The 21,734-nt window shown below is 36.0% G+C and overlaps 1 protein-coding gene across 1 annotated transcript in view; it reads right to left on the reverse strand.

Annotated features, from left to right (window-relative positions):
• Positions 1-21,734, reverse strand: part of LOC128664610 (aspartate aminotransferase, cytoplasmic-like) — a 231,497-nt gene that overhangs the window by 51,063 nt on the left and 158,700 nt on the right. Inside the window, exon 8 of the mRNA XM_053719426.1 lies at positions 6,877-7,042. Coding sequence (XP_053575401.1) covers positions 6,877-7,042 — 166 coding nt within the window. The remainder of the gene's footprint in view (positions 1-6,876; positions 7,043-21,734) is intronic.

The raw sequence follows: 21,734 nt of genomic DNA on the forward strand, positions 1-21,734 counted from the left end.
CTCTGATGCCTCCCCCAGCCCGCAGGCCCAGTTTCCAGGATACTGTGTTTAGTTTGCGGGTGTCAGGGAGCCGCTAGTTCAATGCGGCAGACTCCCGGAGTTTCCGGGAGAGTTTGGATGTCTGGATACACATAGTTGCAAGGGACAAAAGCCAATATTTGCAAAATAGGGTGTGGTGGGGAAATCAGAGCAGACCCCCAGAAATGTTAGCTCTTGTGAATACAGGAGCTGAAGTGAGTCTAGGAGGGGATACAGATTTTATTGCACAGGTGGTGGTTCACCCACAGCACACAACAGATCAGAGCAGTAAAGCCAACTGAATGGGGTCAGGCTGAACCAGTGTTTATATCCTTCCTGCTACCACAGTGTGTCTGAAACAGTGCAGACTGCTGGGGGAGCACAAGGAAATTGGAGAGACCAACTATGTGTTATTGCAGGCAGGTGTTATTCATCCAGAGGTCAGCCCATTTAATGTGCCTGATTGTCCTGTATTGGACTACCTAGAGCTGAACAAACTGACTCTTCCCTTTGCGGTCACAGAGTCTGACATGGTATCACTAGTAGAATGGATCTCTAAAGAGACAGGAGAGTGTCATACAGTTACATATATATATATATATATATATATATATATATATATATATATATATATATATATATATACAGTATATATATATACAAATAATTAATTTTTCAATATACCCATTGCCCATAAAATATCATATCCAGTTTGCATGGTCATGGAGTGGCAAGCAGTCCACAACCACTTGTCATGCTTTGGTAGCCTGTGACCGGAAGAATATTTCTGTTACATGAGCCACAGAAAGAGGGTGGATCATCAAGCAAAAGAAGGTGCAGCAAAAAGCTTTCTTCAAGCGTAGTTAAGGTACGAGCAGGAGCACAAAATACTGATCCAATCATAATCTAGTAAATTATCAGAATACTTATTGCACATTTGTTGGCCTCAGCCGCCATCTAGTGGCCATTCCAAATATTGCAGATATTTTTATTTTATTTATCTTCAACAATTGAATCTCATATTAAAATATATTTAAGGAAAGCAAGTTGCACAAGAGGGCCAAATCCTACCCAAGCCCTACTTTTCAAATTCAACATAGTCAGTACCCCAAATTTATATTACAAAAATACAGAATAGTCAAAATCTCTATTTAAACCTTTTGGTGACATAGTATTTAATTAGTAAATCCAATATAACTCCTGCTGTTGGTTTAAGAAGCTTTTATCTATCACCCCAACATCTTAAAAGCCGTACTTGACCAATCACCCTCCAACGTAGTTGGCTAATTTGATGTCCTTTTTATATAAAAATTAAATGACACAGGTGTCTGACATGGTCTACGTATGTAACTTACTTTCCTTAAACATATTTAGATATACTATAATAGGAGATAAAATTGTTGAAGATAAATAAAAAAAAAAATATGGGCAATATTTGAAATGGCCACTAGATGGTGGCATAGGATTACAAATTTACTTTAAGTATTCCGGTAATGTGTTTTTAAATGAATGATGTTTTTTTTGTATAAAAATAAGCAGATTTATTAAAGGAATAGTCTTGTCAAAATTAAACTTTAATGATTCAGATAAAGCGTGCAATTTTAAGTAACTTTCTAATTTACTCCTTTTATCAATTTTTCTTCGTTCTCTTGGTATCTTTATTTGAAAAAGCAAGAATGTACGCTTTGAAGAGGGCCCATTTTTGGTTTAGCATCTGGGTAGCCCTTTCTGATTGGTCTCTAAATGTAGCCACCAATAAGCAAGCGCTTCCCAGCTGCTGAACCAAAAATGGAAAGGCCCCTAAGCTTACATTAAAATAACGATACTAAGAGAACAAAGAAAAATTGATCATAGGAGTAAATTTGAAAGTTGCTTAAAATTGCATGCCCTATCTGAATCATGACTATTCCTTTATACATGATTAAGGGTGGAGATGCCTGAAATGTTGCTATGCCTTTTAACCCCTTAGTGACCAGACCATTTTTCAATTTTCTTACCCTTAAGGACCAGGGCTATTTTTACATTTCTGCAGTATTTGTGTTTAGCTGTAATTTTCCTCTTGCTCATTTACTGTACCCACACATATTATATACCGTTTTTCTCGCCATTAAATGGACTTTCTAAAGATACCATTATTTTTATCATATCTTATAATTTACTATAAAAAAAATATAAAATATGAGGACATTTTTTTAAAAAACAGACTCTTTCTAACTTTGACCCCCAAAATCTGTTACACATCTACAACCACCAAAAAACACCCATGCTAAATAGTTTATAAATTTTGTCCTGAGATTAGAAATACACAATGTTTACATGTTCTTTGCTTTTTTTGCAAGTTATAGGGCAATAAGTACAAGTAGCACTTTGCTATTTCCAACCCAATTTTATTCTTCAAAATTAGTGATAGTTACATTGTAAAACTGATATCTGTCAGGAATCCCTGAATATCTCTTGATATGTATATTTTTTTTTTTAGTAGACAACCCAAAGTATTAATCTAGACCCATTTTGGTATATTTAATGCCACCGTTTCACCACCAAATCTGATTAAATAACAAAAATCGTTTACTTTTTCACTAACTTTAGGTTTATCACTTGTATTATGCCCAGCAGTTAAGGTGTTAATTAGGTAGATTGTAGGGTTAATTTTAGCTTTAGTGTAGAGATCAACTTCCCACTTGACACATCCCACCCTCTGATCCCTGCCTGACTCCCATCAAACAGCTCTCTTCCCTCCCCCTTCTCGCAATTGTCACCACCATCTTAAAGGGACAGTTTACTCAAAAAAATTCTCCCCTTTAATTTGTTCCCAATGATCCACTTTACCTGCTGGAGTGTATTAAATTGTTTACAAGTATTTCTATTACCCTTATATTTGCATTTGAAATAGTTGATTTAGCCTGTGATATCCCCACCTATTCTGAAAGTTTTTGGCCTCAAGGCCAAGCTGTGTAAACACAGCCAGTAAAAGAAATTACACTCCCAGTGGGTTATAGAAGAGATAAGGTAATAAAATGTTAATTTTCCATTGTTCTCTCCAAGTTTTGGTGATTGGTTTATGAGCAGATATAAGATAAAGAAGTTTGTATAAGTACACAATGTAATGAAGTAATGAGCTCTGATTATATCTACAAGCTCAACCCATTTTATTAGGTTGTGGCTTCAAAACACAAAAACAGCTACTTCATATACACAAATAAACCTTAAAAACAAATTTTCATACATTTTATACTCTGCAGCTGGTTAAAAAGTAATTAGAAACACATTAAGGGAGAAACAATTTTACCATATACTGTCCCTTTAAGTACATTTTTTTTTAAAATATATATTTTATATGAACTGTAGGATCCCCCAACCTCCCTCATCCCCCCCAAACAGCTCTCTAAGCTTCCCCCCTCGACCTATTGGCCGCCATCTTAGGTACTGCCTGCCAGTACCCAGTTTACTTACAAAATTGCCCCTTTTTTCCCAAAATATATTTTAACACCCCATTTTCTGTAATGTAGCTTCCCCCCTCAATACCCTAGCCCCTCCTCATCCCGGATCCCTTTCAAAACAATTCCCCCCCCCCTCCCTCTCTCTTTCCCTCTCCCTCCTTCGGCATATGTTGATGTCCGTGCACATGAACGTGCACTCCCAAGCCCTGCCCCCGCCTCCTTGCACACTCCTGGACACTCAGGAACAGGATCCGGGGCACGCACCAGTGATGGGCTGCCCACTGGCCTTCCTGCTATGGCTCCCACCCACCAACGATCGGCACCATCGCTGGCCGATGCAGAGAGGTCCACAGAGTGGCTCTCTCTGCATCGGATGCTTAAAAAAGGTTATTGCACGATGCCTCAATATCGAGGCATTACTGCAATAACCTGAAGCTTGAAAACCCTGAGGACGTACAGGGTACGTCCTTGGTCATTAAGTGACAGTTTTTGTAGGACGTACCCTGTACATCCTTGGTCGGTAAGGGATTAAGTTGTCCAATCCTGCCTTAGTAGTCCCAATGACTGATGTTAGGGACAGCCGGTCAGGCACTAAATGCTGTATTTTAGTCATACAGGAGCTGTTCCCATTGGAAATAATCATAAGTAGTCCGAAATCAATATTCGTCTAAACCGAATACCTGCATGGACGAAATTCAGTCAAACCGAATGTATGAAACAAATCTTCACCAGTGTAACATGTTTACTTTTAACATTAACAGCAGGTATTTAGTATTTTGATAGAATGCAAACAGAAATATTCAATGGAAACAAATATTATCCAGTTTTAATCAGAGTATTTACCTAAAAAGCAATTCTCCCATAATACTTTGCATTAGCAGTTAAACATGTAGCATATAAACACACAAGTTGATTATTTAAAAACATCAATTACTTAAAGGGCAATTACAGACTTCCGAGGGTGGTGGTGGGAACAAATTCAGTAAGGAAATAAAAATGTATATTTCATAAAAGTAATAGTACCAGGCCTACAGGTCATATTTGAAATGAAAGGGTATCAGATTCAGAAGCAAACCACAAATGCACAAAAGGTAGTTAATACATGGAGAATCATTCAAGAGGGGAGGGGACAAATAAAGCAAGGGAATTCAAGAATGCTTTAGATTTACATAAAACAATCCTGATAATTTAATGAGCCTATGTGGTAGAATATTGAGAAACTATGGGATTTTCCTATTTTTAAAAATAAATAAATAATGTAATGATTTTCTACAGAATATCACCATTACAGTCTATGGGTATTTTTGTTAGATAAATCATGTTTAAAGGGACAATCTACTCCACAATTTGTATTGTTTAAAAAAGATAGAAAATCCCCTTTAATACCCATACCCTAGTTTTGCAAAGCCAACATGGTTATATTAATATACTTTTTACCTCTGTGATTACCTTGTATCTAAGCTTCTGCAGACTGCCCCCTTATTTCAGTTCTTTTGACAGACTTGCATTTTAGCCAATCAATGCTGACTCCTAGGTAACTCCACGTGAGTGAGTTATCTATATGGCACACATGAACTAACACCCTCTAGCTTTGAAAAAATAAATTAACATATAAGCCTACTTAGGGTTAGCTTTCAACAAAGATTACCAAGAGAACAAAGAACATTTGATGATAAAAGTAAATTGGAAAGTTGTTTAAAATTGCATGCCCAATCAGAATCATGGCAGTTTAATTTTGACCAGATTGCCCCTTTAAAGAAATGAAATGGACCCCTATATTTTGGAGGCCAATTGTAAAGGAGTTTGTTTAATATTGGGGAGAACAGTTATTTTAAAACTATGCATGCATGCGGATCAAATTACAAATCTAGGCTCATGTAAGATTGTCCTCTATTGCCATCTAGTGGTTTTACAGTAAAATTGACATTGTATGTAGCTTGTGTCAATTTTAAACTAAAACCTCATTTATTTTGTCCTTTTAGATAAATATATGTTTTAATTACATTGCATTATTTACATTTAAGCCACTTATTCTGAATTGATTAATAATTTTAATTGCATGGAACTTGGCCCCAAACAAACTGACTGTTATTATTCAGCATCTTATGGATTTCTTCCTGCCGGGAGTTGGCATGGTACAATGTGCATAGTTATTTTTATGCTGATAAATTGTACCATTTAAGACTGTAAAACATGTTCTTATTTTATAGATGGGGTTCTAATTAATGCATCAGAATTAGAGTGAAATTGTTTAATATCAAATTACTTTTAGATCCACTTAAAAATAAGACAGTAATTTGGTAGGTGTATTTTTAAAAAGGAGAAGCTCAAGTAAGAAATGTTGCAGTGAATAGCTGTTTATTGCTAATTTAGCGCTGACTTAAAGGGACAGTCTACCATATAATTGTTATTGTTTTAAAAGATAGATGATCCCTTTATTACCCATTCCCTAGTTTTGCATAAGCAACACAGTTATATTAATATACTTTTTACCTCTGTGATTACCTTGTATCTAGGAACCTTCTTCCAGCCCCCTGATCACATGACTGTGACTGTTTAGTATCTATTGTCTTGCATTTAGCATTGTTTTGTGCTAAATCTTAAATAACCCCCTGTGCCTGAACACAGTGTTATCTACTTTTGTACTCTTTGTGTTGAAAAGAGATTTAAAAAGCATGTGATAAGAGGCAGCCCTCAAAGGCTTAGAAATTAGCATATGAGCCTACCTATGTTTAGTTTAAACTAAGAATACCAAGAGAAAAAAGCAAATTTGATGATAAAAGTAAATTGGAAAGTTGATTAAATGGAAAGTCCTATCTGAATAATGAAAGTTTAATTTATACTAGACTGTCCCTTTAACCTATGTGCTTTACCATTTGTAGAGGTTGAATACATTGTTATAGGCAAGCAAGGGTTCAATATAAACCATTTTAACACATTAAAGTATTATTGGGGATTAATGCCTCTTTAATTGAAAACCTAAAACTCAGATCCTGTGAGAGATTTAACACCATTTTATTGTTATTTCAGAACACTAAAAATAAAGATTTAAGCAATTCTCCTGTTTCAGCTCTTAAATTATAATCACCATTGAGATATATTGTAAAATATGATCTGTACCCCCTTTTTTAATGCAAAACATAGCAACATAGGTATTGACGGCAGATAAGAGCCATAGACACAGCAAGTCTGCCTGTATTTCCTAAAAGTATAAACGTATCTAGTTCATAGGATAGCCTTATGCTTATCCCAGGCAATCTTAAAGTCCCCTCACAGTGTTTATCATTACTATCTCTTGTGGAAGTTTATTCCATGAATAAATCACCCTTTCTGTAAAGAAGTGTTTCCATACTGAATATACTACCCTTCAGCTTGGGATCATAACCCCTTGTTCATAAGCAAAAGAGATTCTACTCACCATTCAGCATAAAAAAATGAATTGTTAAGGATTGTGGCTACAATACGTGCTCCAACTGCAGGGGGTGCTGACCATTTGCTTCGGGCAAGTATCTCTAACTGTGAGCAAACTCCAAGAAGAACTTCATTGGTCTTGATTACTACTGTCAGACAGCCTACTCTTTCACCTGCAGGACAATAAGCAATTACTTACACATATCGTATTATAGATTATAGATCTGGTGTACAAATATGAAGTATACACCTAACTCACATAGGCACAAAAAAGTGTTAATGAATGTGGTTACATATATATTTTATAATGGTTTTATGGTAGATACTTTGTTGTAGAATGCTATCTACAAATGCTATTATTTTCCTCTTGCCAATTGCAGCTTAGAGGGATATTGTATTATAAAATGTGTTTCCTCTTAATGTGTTCCAAATTAGTTGTTATACCTATTCCAGAGTATTACATTTATGAGAAATTGTTCCTTCATTTTCATTTTTGTATTTGAAATAGACAATTTTGCTCATTAAACCAATCACCTATTGTTCTCCAGGACACACCCATAACAATGGGCTGAGCAAGCAAGTGAAGCAGACCTGCTAATGTTATCAATGTTAGGTAATGGTATGGGCGGAACTCTACCAGGGATGCAGAGGCTGCAACTGCGACTGGGCCCAGGAGTTCCACCCCTCAAGGGGGCCCAACAGCTTCTGCACAAACCCCCCCCCCCCCCCAAAAAAAAATCAAACTTTTTTTTTCTTTCTTATGGGTTGCTGCTCTTCTTATATTCTTGCATCTGGGCCCTGTGGTTTCTAGTTACGCCCCTGGGTATTTGAATACTAAATATGGCTTGGGAGTTGAATGAGCACAACCAGCTATTTCAGATACAGAATCTCTCTCTTTCTCCTATATCCCACCAACCCCCACTAGGAGACAAATTAGTGCTACTGTTTCATGTTTACCTAGCATTTCTACGGAAAAACTTTGTTAGTTCTATTTTAAGTATAACAGGCGATATAGCAGTCAAAAGCAGCTATTTCAAATAAATTAAAGGAAATGGAGTGTTTTTCAAACAACTAAATATACCCATGAAGGTAAAATGGACCATTGGAAACACATTAAATGGGAGATACAGTGTCCCTTTAAAGATTGTAATTCCAAATCAGTATACAAGGGGTTTTCGTACGAACACATTAAGACTCACAGATAGGATGTGTATTGTTTGCAAGACAATGCATTATCAAGAAAGGTAGGAGACCTAAAACCAAGAGCTGGAAAACAGCAGGCATTATCACAATTGTATATATGCGATTTACAGACTCCATCTCTCTCCAGGATGATGAACAGCAAACACTTACATTAGGAATAACAGTGTGAGATTATTAACCTGTATACTAAGAGCTTAAAGTGGAACATCTATGGTAACAATAAGTATCTGAAATGCTAATAAGAAAATTGAACAAACATAAATGAAACCTTGCTTTTCTGTTAAAGTATAGTATATTACTGGACTGGTCACTCTTGGAGCAACTGGGCCTTTAAGATTATGTCAGATGGTAGTTACAGAGCGGCCACTCTTGGGGGATTTGATGAATTTGGACTTCTAGCATCTGATAATATTTATATAAAAATACAGTATGTAGCTAAAGTGCTAAAATATAAATTTGTGCTGAGTTGAAGATAGTTTGTCAGCGGGTAAACACTGCTGAAAGGACCAGTCAACACAGTAGATTTGCATAATCAACAAATGCAAGATAACAAGACAATGCAATAGCACTTAGTCTGAACTTCAAATGAGTAGTAGATATTTTTTTTTCTGACAATTTTAAAAGTTATGTCTTTTTCCACTCCCCCTGTACCATGTGACAGCCATCAGCCATTCACAAATGCATACACGTATCATGTGACAGCCATCAGCCATTCACAAATGCATACACACTTATTCTTGCACATGCTCAGTAGGAGCTGGTGACTCAAAAATTTTAAATATAAAAATAATGTGCACATTTTGTTAATGGAAGTAAATTGGAAAGTTGTTTAAAATGGCTTGCTCTATCTGAATAATGAAAGTTTAATTTTGATTGAGTGTCCCTTTAATATACTTACACCTAAAGGCTGCTAAAGATAGTTATACTGTATATACATAGGCATAGCTTAGGAATTATAAAAGAAAGTCTGGGGACACGTATCTGTTGGTTGCCACTGTGAGGTAATTTTCTTAATAATATGCTGAACTCTTTTAATTTGAGGGGGGAAAAAATGGCCACCATGGTGTAATAGTGAAATTGTGATTTCACCTATAAAAGACTCAAGTATATTAGGAGTACGACTAGTAGGATATAGTAGAAACATCTAGCCCAAGACAAAGAGACCACATTGGCTATGGGTAATGCGATAAGTGTATGATACATAGATTATGTGCGAGAAATAATACAAAAACATACACGAACAGTATAGCTCTACAATGTTGAGTACCATAGTAACCCCAGCAGCAGTAAGTCATAAAATAAAAATACACATTAGTGCACAACAACAATAAAGGTCTCCACAGCTAAGGGTAAAGTGCATAACTAAACAGTATTAACATCTTCAATTCTACAAATGTTAGCTCTACCGCCTTAAGTCAGGTTTAATTATAAATAATAGTTGATTATCCTCTGCCTGCTCTAGTACAAGCTAGGTTGTACCATTGCTGAATGTTCCTGTAAGGTACCGTGTCTCTCAGGTAGTAATCCGATTTCAGGTCAATGTCCCCCCTTACGAGCAATAAGGGTAATTGTAATGTAAATCTAACTATGTAGAGAGGACCAAATTGATGTTGAGAATCTGGCATGAAGGTTGCTTTGGTGTCCTGTCTGAAGTCCTCAGGAACAAGCTTGCAGAGAGATGTTTCCTTGCCATGGTCAACACCATAACCATTATTTCTTATGAGCTGGATATCAACACGTGGGCCGTCTGGAGCATCAATAAGGGGTAAACTGTCAGTTTATTCTCTATATTCAGCTAGACCACTCTGGTCTGTGCTGAAAGTAGACCATATCTCCTGTAGAAGAGCTTTGTACTGAGTGGCCATTAAGATGCGTAGCGCATTAGTAATAGCAGCCGCCATATTGTGGGAAAGTGCAACTGCGTGAATAGAACGTGTCCGTGAACTGTACCTCCAGCAATGAAGGGGAGCTGCCTCTTATTCCAGTGTACTGGGGGGGGGGGGGTATGTTCTTTAGGAGTCTCGATGCCCAAAGTAGCAGTGGTCAGATTGAGTGAAGAGAAACTCACAGCATACAATGCAAAGCGTCTGGGATCCAAGATGGCGACTTGCATCTCTGCTATAGACTCTCTGCTGAGGTAGAACTCCCATACTAGTTTTCTTGTTGTCACATATAAATAGAAGAATTCTGATTTCAGTTCTTCAGTACTCTATGACTTTGTAATGTCCTAGAACTCTCAGAGGGAGTTACCACTTGCAAGATAAGGGTATTATTTCAAGGTATAATACAGGAGCTCTAGAGAAGTGCGTCTGACTGCTTCGGCTGTTGGCTCCGCTGCCCAGATAATGTTATTTTTATTTTTAAAATATACATATTTACATATTTCTAAATATATGTGTACATACCTATACCTGCATATCTCTTCTTATAGATATATAGGTATAGATATGCATTTTACATGAAGGGTATCAGATATATATAAAAATATATATTTTCTAATAAAAAAATTGCATTATTTTTTATGTGAAGAACACAGGAAAGTAAAATATGCGTTTTGAGCATCGTGTTTCTCAACTTAGATCTTAACGCAGTCAGGTAAGCGTACATGCAAAACTAGCCGCATTATTGAAATGTTAGATATAAAATATTTTTTTAATTATATAAATGATTAAAAATTGTTAAACATACTGTAAAATATATATATTCCGTATATATTCTATGGATTAATTATAATATTTTTTAAAAAATAAGAAAATATATTATTTTTTTCTAATTTACTCCTATTATCAAATTGTCTTCATTCTCTTGCTATCTTTGTTTGAAAAAGCAGCAATCTAAGCTAAGGAGCCAGCCCATTTTTAGTTGTATACAGCAGTTTTATGTCCCTTTAATTGCAATTTTGTAGCTCTCATATATCATTACTGGCAGTCAGTTATTTCTCATATATTTTCTCTGATACCAGGCATGCCCACTGAAGGGGATTGGGTTGCCACCAAGCTGGTATTTTACTGGCATGGCCAGAATTTTTAAAGGGACACTCAAGTCAAAATTAAACGCTCATGATTAAGATAGAGCTGCAATCTTGAACAACTTTCAAATTTACTTCCAATAACAAAAAGTGCACAGTATTTTTATATTTACACTTATTGAGTCACTAACTCCTGAGCTATGCAAGAATTCACAGAATATACGAATATGCATTTGTGATTGGCTGATGGCTTTCACATGATATAGGGGGAGTGGAAATAGACAGAAAGAAGTTCAGACTAAGTGCTATTACATTGTCTTGTTATCATGTGTTTGTTGATTATGCAAAGCTACTATATTTACTGGTCCTATAAGGAGCAGGTCAATGTAGACAATAAAGAAAAAATATAGAAATAAAGACCATTTATGTTGAAACTTATTCTAAGTGTGATTGAATCTAATTTTAAAATAAATGATTGATTAAAATCAGTCCAATCAGCTTTAGTTTCTGAGTTATGCTGTATTATTATATATCCAAAAACAAATGTATGCTAATTAGGATGGCTGGGGGCTCCCCTAAAAGCATACATACCAATAGTTATGGCTCGGTATTAGGGACTCAGAAGGTCGAGTGGGGAGTCACGGTTTTGTGGGCAAGGACATTTTGGGAGAGGGCAAGGTCACGGGTGGATAGTAGGTCGCACCATGGGCGTGTCCGGATGGTTGGTAGGCGGGCATGCTTAGGTGGTTTGTGGGTGTGTCTGGGTGGCCTATGGGTTGGGCTAAGGGAAAATCTGCTAATTGGGACATATGACTGTTTCACAGAAACAGCTTAGTAATAGGGACTGTCCCTCTCAAATAGGGACACTTGGTGGTTCTACCTCAAAGGGTAGTAAACAAATGAGAATGCTTCAGAATTAGAAGGTAAAATAGCTGCAAGTAACATAAGCCTAGTCTGACAGCTAATATTTGAGTATATAGCTGGGTTATTGTTGTATGCAACTGGGTTAAAGGGACATTGTATACTAGATTTTATTATTATTTATATAGCCCATCTGGAAGTGTTTTTGTAACACTATTCAGAGAGGCGTACCATATCTCCTCCATCCCTCATCCGAACCAAACTAATACATGAACTGCCTGACTCACTACTGCAACTACAACTGATGTAACAAGCTACCCCAACCTTATGTCTCTGCACCCTAAACCTGTAGATTGTGAGCTCTCCGGAGCAGGGCCCTCTTCCTCCTGTACCAGATTTATTTAGTTTTATGTTTTGTATTTTTATCAAAAATGTTGTCATTGTATACCCCCTATCATTGTACCCAGCGCTACGGAATTTGCAGGCGCTATACAAATAAATGATAATAATAATAACAATGTATAGTTCTGCTTATTTTTTAATAACATTGTGCTGGTTTTCAGACTCCTAACCAAGCCCCACCATGTCAGATGCATACACACATTTACAGACTCCTATAGGCTCCTGTTTATGTTATGTGTCTTTTCATATGCAGGGAATTGGGGGGGGGGGGAGTGTTTGCTCTTATAGTTTTCCCAGCCCCTTTCATTGGGTGTCCCAGTCAACCTCATCAACAGTGCTAAACTGGGAGCTTCTAAGTAAGTTTTTTAAAGGTTTTATACTGGATTTTTAGATCAGCATTTGTGCATATTCTTCTTTATAGTAGTGTCTATTACGTGCAGCTATATGAAATTTGTTGTGCACTGTCTCTTTAAGCTTTAATGCTATATATAGCCGGCATGTAAACATTGTCTGTTACATGAGATATGTTCTAAACACTAATATTTTGACACATAGCTGGCATAAAATGTTGCTGAAGACATGCATCTGGCGGAGGTTTAATGTTTAGGCTTTTAACTAACATGCATAACTGTCTGCCTATATGTTTAAAATAGTGGGGACTTAAAGGGACATGAAACCCAAATTTTTCTTTCATGATTCAGAGCAAACAATTGTAAACAACTTTTCAATTTACTTCTAATATCACATCTGCTTTGCTCTCTTGGTAACCTATGTTGAAGGAACATTAATGCACTACTGGGAACTAGGTGATCACATCAATGAGAAAGGGCATGTGCAGCCACCAATCAGCAGATAGCTCCCAGTAGTGCTTTGCTGCTTTTGAGCCCACTTAGGTATTCTGTTAAAAAGGGATAGCAAGAGTACAAGGCAAATTAGATCAAATTAAATTGGAAAATAGTTTTAAACGGTTCTAGACAAATTTTACTGGGGGGGCCAAGGTGGGGCCAGTGTTTAATCAGGGGGGGCACATTAAAAAACAGAAACAAATTATATATATATATATATATATATATATATATATATATATATATGTGTGTGTGTGTGTGTGTGTATAAATGTATACATACACATATACACACACATCCATACACATATATACACACATATATACAGTACATACACACACATATATACACACGTACATACACACAAATACATACACACACACACATACATACACAAACACATATACATACACATACATACATGCACACACACATACATACACACACACATAGATACATACATACATACATACATACATATACACACACATATATATATATATATATATATACACACACACACACACACACACACAACCATACACATATATATACACACACACACACACACATAAATATATACACACACACAACCATACACATATATATATATATACACACACACACACACACACACATATATATATATATATATATATATATATATATTATATACACACACAAATCCATACACATACATATACAGTATATATTTACTACATTTTGTTAACCCCACACTTTGACTAGACAGCGTTTCAGGGACAGGGAAGCAGATAAATAGCCTTGATCTTGTCCGGTATTTTTCAGTCAGCTCAGTGGCCAGCACAGGGGGGGCCAGGGACATTTTTACAGGGGCACTGGCCCCTGTGGGCCGCTGTGTAGAACCGCCCCTGGTTTTAAATGACACACTCTATCTGAATCAAGAATCAAAAATGTTGGGTTACATATCCCTTTAATAGGAGGTCTCAAATGGAGAAGTGTGTGAATTCTCTTACAGCTTCCTTCTAAGCCACTTTTTTTTAGTCTTTACACTTACAAAGATTGATATTTCAGGATTTCCTGTTACTTCTAATGAATACTTTGTTTATTATTTTTCTTTATTTGTTTAGTGCTGGGCATTTTATTTATATTATATGTATTATTTCATACTCTCTAAAACCAACAGTTGATGAAACAGGTGAATAAATGTGGTGCTTTTGGTTTCACTGGATATTTCAACAATATCAAGGTAGATACTATGCTATATATGCAGAATGTTGTGTACAAATCTTCTGTTTCTGACATGAATATTCCCCAATCACCTAGCTCAATGTTTTTTCAACTCCAGTCCTTAAGAACCCTTTAACAGGTCAAATATTCATTATATCTTTCTTTTTTCTTTTTCCCACCAAATTTTCATTTCTTAACTAAAGCACAGGTAAAATAATCATCTCCGCAAGACTTTATATATACATGGTATTATACACACACAATATATGCCCAAAAGTATGTGGATACCTTTACTAATTATTGAGTTCAGGTGTTTTAGCCACACCCATTGTTAGCAGGTGCATAAAATCCTGCACACATCCATAAAATCTCTATTGGCAAATAATGGCAGTATAATGGGTTGTATCGAAGAGCTCAGTGACTTTAAACGTGGACATTGCCACGTACAGAGGAGGTCAGTGGCTTTAAATGTGGACTCTTCTATGTACTGAAGAGGTCAGTGACTTTAAACGTGGACAATGCCACATACTGAAGAGCTCAGTGACTTTGAACATGGACACTGCCATAGAATGCCACTTTTGCCACAAGTCAGTTTGTGAAATTTCTGCTCTACTAGATCTGCTCCAGTCAACTGCTCTTATTGTGAAGTGGAAGCATCTTGGAGCAACAATCGTCCACACAGAGTAAGGCCATAAAAATCAGCTATCATCTGCTGCATCAAACTGCCTCTTGAAGCAAAATCAGCACTGGAACTGTGCATTGGGAGATTCCATGGGTTTCCATGGCTGAGCAACTGTACACAAGCCTCATATTGACATGCACAATGCCAAGTGTCAGCTGGAGTGGTGTAAGGCATGCTGCCACTGGACTCTGGAGTGATGAGTCATGCTTCACTATCTGTCTGATGGAAGAATCTGGTTGTGGCAGATGCCAGGAGAATGCTACATACCAGAATGCATGGTGCCTACTTTCAAATTTAATGAAGGAGGATTAATGGTCTGGGGCTTTTTTTCAGGGTTTGGGCTAAGACCATCTATATCAAGTGGAGCTTCATCTAAATGCTATAGGATACAAAGACATTTTAGACAAAATAGGTGCTTCCAACTTTAAAGCAACAGTTTGGGGAAGACCCTTTCGTGTTCCAGCAAGATTTTGTCCCTGTGCACAAAGCGAGGTCCATAAAGACATGATTTAACAGGTTTGGTGTGGCGGAACTTGAGTGGCCTGCCTATAGCCATGACCTCAACCCCATTGAACACATTTGGGATGAATTGGAATGCCGATAGTGAGCCAGACCATGGACCCGTCATATCTGATAAAAACTGCAAGGTGGTGGGGGCGGTGTTATGGTGGGTAATGTTTTCCTGGCACATGTTGGGTCCATTGATACCCCTAGATTCACATCAGAATGCCACAACATACTTAAACATTGTTGCTGGCCAAGTGCATCTGTTCATGTTGACAGTTTATCCTCAAGCAGATGGTCACTTCCAGCAGGATAATGCACCAGTGCACAAAGCCTGCATTACTATGGGAGGGTTCCTGGAACATGACAATTACTTTTCTTTGCAGCAGGGGCCCGCTCAGTCCCTGGATCTCAATCCTATTGAACATCTTTGGGATGAGCTGGAAAGGGCTATTCACTGCAGTCCTACACCTCCGTCAAATATCCAGATGTTGCGTGAAAAACTCATGTCTACATTGTACCCAATACCTCCATCACGTTTTCTGCATCTTGTTGAATCCGTTGCCTAGATGAATATATGCTAAAGGAGGCTCAACACGCTGCAAGGTAGCCGTACCTAATAAAGTAGCGGCACAGTATATATATATATATATATATGTGTATTTATAAATAAATAGAACATATACTGCTATGTGAAGAATATTGGAATGTGAAATATTCATATTTTCATGCCGGGTTAGTACACATGAGAATATGCGATTGGGTTTGCACGCTAGTAGGGTGTTTTTTCCACTTTTTTTTGAATATTTTCAAATCAGTATTCAAAAGAAAAATTGACCTGTAATTCCTTAGAAGTGTTGGGTTTTTATTGGGTTTAGGAATTCCAGAAATATGAGATTCTAAGAATTCTGATGAAAAATACCCCCCCCCCCCCTCATCCAGTGCATTAAAGAGATGCATGAGGTGTGGCACTAAAAGATATTTAAATGTTTTAGAATATTTATTTGAAAAGCATTCTAGACCTGAGCTTTTGATTCAGAGTAAAGCCTCAATAGCCATTTTAACTTCATCAACAGAGCTGGGGGAGGGTAATGTCTCTACCACTCTTTTAAGAATCACAGTAAGGTCAGCTTTCTCTACATAGATATAGAGATCTGTTTCATGTTGACTATTCAATGTCTGTGGTAAATTCTTGTAATATTCTTTAAATATGTCAGTAATTGTCTTAATTTATATCTCCAAATTCCTCTCTATTATGTTTATTTTATTAATATAATTAGTAGAAATGTGCGCGGGTGAACAATTTGCTTCATCCGAAAGATTAGGTTCAGATTTTTTAAATGTTCAGTTTGGCCAAATTTCGTCCATGCAGGCATTCGGTTTGGACGAATGTTGGCTTTTGATTCATTACCGTTATTCGAACAATTTAAAGAACCTATTTTTCAATATTAAAAGAACATGCAACTCCTGTATGGCTAAAATCAAGCATTTAGTGCCTGATCAGCTGTCCCTAATATCAGTTATTAGTAATACTATGGCAGGATTGGACAGGCACGATGGACAAGTAAATGGTAAGATCCCCTATACATTATTACAAACAAAGGAGCTTATTAACCAAACAATATAACTACTTCCCCCATTCCTGCACCTTTTTTTAGTGCCAAACAGCATGAATGAACAAATCCATTTCCTCAAGCAATCATTCGTTTTTTATCCGTTTCATCCAATAATGTATTTGGCTGTTCATATATCAAATGACTCAACGAATCAGCAAAATTCGGACGATTGGATGATTTGCATTCATCCAAAGCTTAAATGCACAACTCTAATTTATCATATGTTTTCTTTTTTTAGCATTTTAGCAAAAGGAGTACCTGCGTTATTACCACCTGTGTAATGCAATTTATTTAGATGTAAGGTTCTAGCATAAGCTTCATTTGTAAATGTCCATTTAATGCTTGTCTGGAGTATTGAAGCGGCACCAACAAAATTAAGTAATGGCATCTCTTTTGTGCTTCCTATCAAACTCTCTGTCCTTTTAGCATTGTGTTCCCGTCTAAACTGCGGTTTGTATTTGATAAATACTCCACTTATTACTACTATATGCCACATCATCTGCATACTTATGGTTAGATTACGAGTGGTGTGCTAACTTTTTGCACACAACGTAAATAAGGTGCATATTATGAGTTGAAAGTAAACACGCAATCGAATTTAATGTGTGTCTGGTTGGCACAACTTCATGCAGAAAACACAACATAAATAGATGTATTTTTAAAAAACTAATTTAAAATCTTATAAGGGCTCAAAGATTGATGGTATAAGGTGTTTGAAATAAATGGGCTGCAAAGTGCTTTAACATATATATACAGTACATACGTAGACATGTCTAAATATGTGTATGTATCCATATATACTGTATATACAGTGTATATATATATATATATATATACTGTATATATATATATATAGATGTGTGTACAGATGTATTTAAGTATTTATGTTTTACTATGTATGTACTGTACATATTTCACATTCCAATGTTCTTCACGTACATGCGTGCGGGAGCACTAAATAGCACTCCACTTGTAAACTAGCCCTAACATGGTCTGCTGAGTTAACTTGAAAATATTCCTGAAGGGACAAACCTATTTTAGTAACTTCATGTAGTATTGTGTAAAAGAGCCTTATCCAGTTTCCAAATAAATTAAGTCAATTAAGTCAGAGGTATTGTCGCCCACAAGAGGTCTTGCAATATCATTGCATGATCAAACCACGTTGTGGCCATAATTGAGTTAAAGTAAATACAAAAGAAAAGGGTGCTATACAGCTGACACTGTTAGTATAAAGATGTCTATACAGAAATAAGGCTCAAAACTCCTATTTAGGTATCATCTAATTGAAATTATGAAATAATAAAAATATAAATGTAAAATGGAGGGGTTTATTCAACAATAATAATGATATTAATATTATCAGCATAAAATATCAACATAGAATATCATGTAGGGATGTCTCCCTTAAATGAGGTAGCTATAGCACAAAATCAAATGTCCAAATAAATTTCTTAGACACAACAAAATAAATGAAATGTCATATGACAAAAAATGCTAAAAGACATTTAAAAACGTATAAAATACGTTAAAAAAAACAACAAAGTCCAGTTTTAAAAACACCTTATTTCTCCTGCGGCAAAGATGCCTGTTTATGTCTATGAAAACTTTATCCCCCAACAGCCTGAAAAAGGGAATCACTGCTCAGCAAGAGAGTGCCGTATCGGCTGATTGAAACCTCTGAAGAAAAAACGCTTTACCTTTGTCACGATATTCTTTATACCTTGCCAAACGGAGTTCCTCTCTGCTTGACTCTCACTCAGATTAGAGGTTACCTGCTCCTCCGTTCCGGTGTAATGGCATGCTTGATTGGTGGTACGGCTAGCCACATGACCTATTCGTTCCTTCTGATTGGTGCAAATCTGCTCTTCTTGTTTTGGCTGTTTTGAATTGGAATATGTCACAAACTTGACAATAAGAAGCTTTTGGAATCACACTGGCACCCCACAGTCCTTTGACGCGTTTCGCACATTTATAGGGTTTTATCAAGATGCTTTACTGTGTTAGGGGCCATTCATTTATATCCTTAGGGTACTTGTGATTGGTTGCCAGTTTTCAAAAATGTAAGGTGGATTCAAGAAGTTCATAGGTGGTTTGTAATAAGGTGGTATTTGCATAATAGGTTAAAAGGTCATGTGGTTTGTAATAAAATGATATGTGCATAATAAACAAATCCTATTTCATTTACATCTGATACAAATAAGTGCATCATCTGATATAACATACGTATAAAAATATATATGAGGATTATAAAGATAAATCAACATAACTTATAAAAAGCTAGCTCTCGGGTATCTATTATTGCAGAGGGTATTAGATTTTTAAAAATCATATAACACACATTCTAAAATATGTCAGAGACATACATCAGTGACACATATGTTATTAGAAATGTAGTTTTGTGCATTTCTAGATAATTCTCACTATTTCTCTCTCAAATTACTTTTTGATTTCTAAAAATCTATTCACATCTATCTCTGAATTAAGACCCTTGGGTTGCAGAGTATTTATTTTATATATCCACTCCGCTTCTTTATAAAGGAGTTTAACCTCCAAGTTGCCTCCTCTCCAGTCTTGTCTTACTTTTTAAATTCCACAAAATTTCAGATGTTTGGGGTTATGGTTGTGGAGTTCCCTAAAATGTTTATAAATATATGCATCATGTTAAAGATAGAGTTAAATACAATTTAAATAGAAATGAAAGAGAAACGCTCAAAAAGATCCAGAAAGATAAAGACATCATAATAAAACCAGCAGACAAGGGATGGGTGGTAGTTATGGTCACAACTAAATATGCGTTGGAAGCACAAAGACTGCTAAGTGATGGTGACACTTATGAAAGATTAAGAAATAACCCGACTGAAGTATATAAGAAAAGACTACTAGCACTATTAGATAAAGCCAAAGAAACAGGGATAATAAATAACAAAGAACTAGAGTATATCACCCCACAACAACCCAAAATGCCAGTGTTTTATTTTCTCATGAAAATCCATAAGACCCTCATAGACCCTCCGGGAAGGCCCATTATATTATTGATTCAATCAGTGCTAACTTGTCCCAATATGTGGATAGATTCCTCCAAAACTACGTTAAACAATTGCCCTCTTATGTGAAAGATTCGACCACAATTATCCAATTACTGGACAATGTGAAATGTGAAACCCCTCTTATTTTAGCTACGTGTGATGTTTCATCTCTCTACACAAAGATCTCACACACCTTAGGAATAGACTCTATTAAACATTACCTAGAAAGAGATATGAAATTAGATCCATTGCAGAAAGAATTCATAGTGAATAGTGTGGAATATATTCTCAAACATAACTATTTTTCTTTTAATAATATTTTTTATAACCAAATAAAGGGTACTCTTTGGAGACTCTGCTTACTAAAATGAATGAAAATGATCAGAGAATAAATCTAATTTACACTTACAGTAACAAAATGATTGTATACCTGGACCTGGAGATTAGAATAGAAAACGAGACCTAAATACTTGCACCCACTTTAAAAAAGTGGATGCAAATAATTATATTCATGGAGATAGCTGCCATTTAAGGAAATGGAAAGAAAACATACCATACAGGCAAACTTTGAGAATTAGAAAAAATTGTACGAAATTTACAGACTACAATGAACAAGTAAGAATATTAGAGAAAAAAATGTAATGAAAGAGGATACAAGGATTATCTGATACAGACTGCAATACACAAGAGCCAGGAATACAGATAGGAAAAAAAAATAATAGAACCAAAAACTAAAACTGAGACCACACATAGTGACACAAGTTTTATTAATACTCCTTCCATTACTGATTTTAACAGCGATCATAAGTTCATTAATAAGATCCTTAGAAAACATTGGCATTTCATACAAGTTAATCCCTATGTAGTTGATAAAGTCACACCGTACCCTAGAAGGATTTTCAGAAAAGCCAAGAATCTCAAAAATATCCTTACACCAAGTGAGTTTGGAGAGATAACAAAACCCTTACATGTAAAGACCATTATGGAGAGAAGGTTAAAGGTTTTTTTTCTTGCTATACATGCAAGGCTTGCCAGTATTCAACCAAAACAAAAGACTTAACTTCCATACAAATAGGGGAAAATGTGATATAAAAGAAATGATTAGATGTACTGACAAAGGCCTTATTTACCTTATTGAATGTTCTTGCAAAAGGCAATATTTGGGTGAACTGACAAGTAGTTTGAGGGAGAGGATGCATATATATATATATATATATATATATATATATATAGTTCAAATCAGGAAGGCACTTTCCGTTATTATAATACACTTTTTAATAATGCAGTTAACGTTTTCGGGGTCTCCCCGTCCTCAGACCCCGAAAACATTAACTGCATTATTAAAAAGTGTATTATAATAACGGAGAGTGCCTTCCTGATTTGAACAATACTACTGATATTTGAAGTGCACCCCGGCTGCTGTGTTTGTTTTGAGTGCTGGTACCTGGTTTTGGATATGCTATATATGTATATATATATATATATATATATATATATATATTAAGATTTAAGGGAAGTCCACAACAATAACCCCAAACATCTGGAATTT

The sequence above is a fragment of the Bombina bombina genome, chromosome 6, assembly GCF_027579735.1.
Source record: "Bombina bombina isolate aBomBom1 chromosome 6, aBomBom1.pri, whole genome shotgun sequence".
NCBI lineage: Eukaryota > Metazoa > Chordata > Amphibia > Anura > Bombinatoridae > Bombina > Bombina bombina.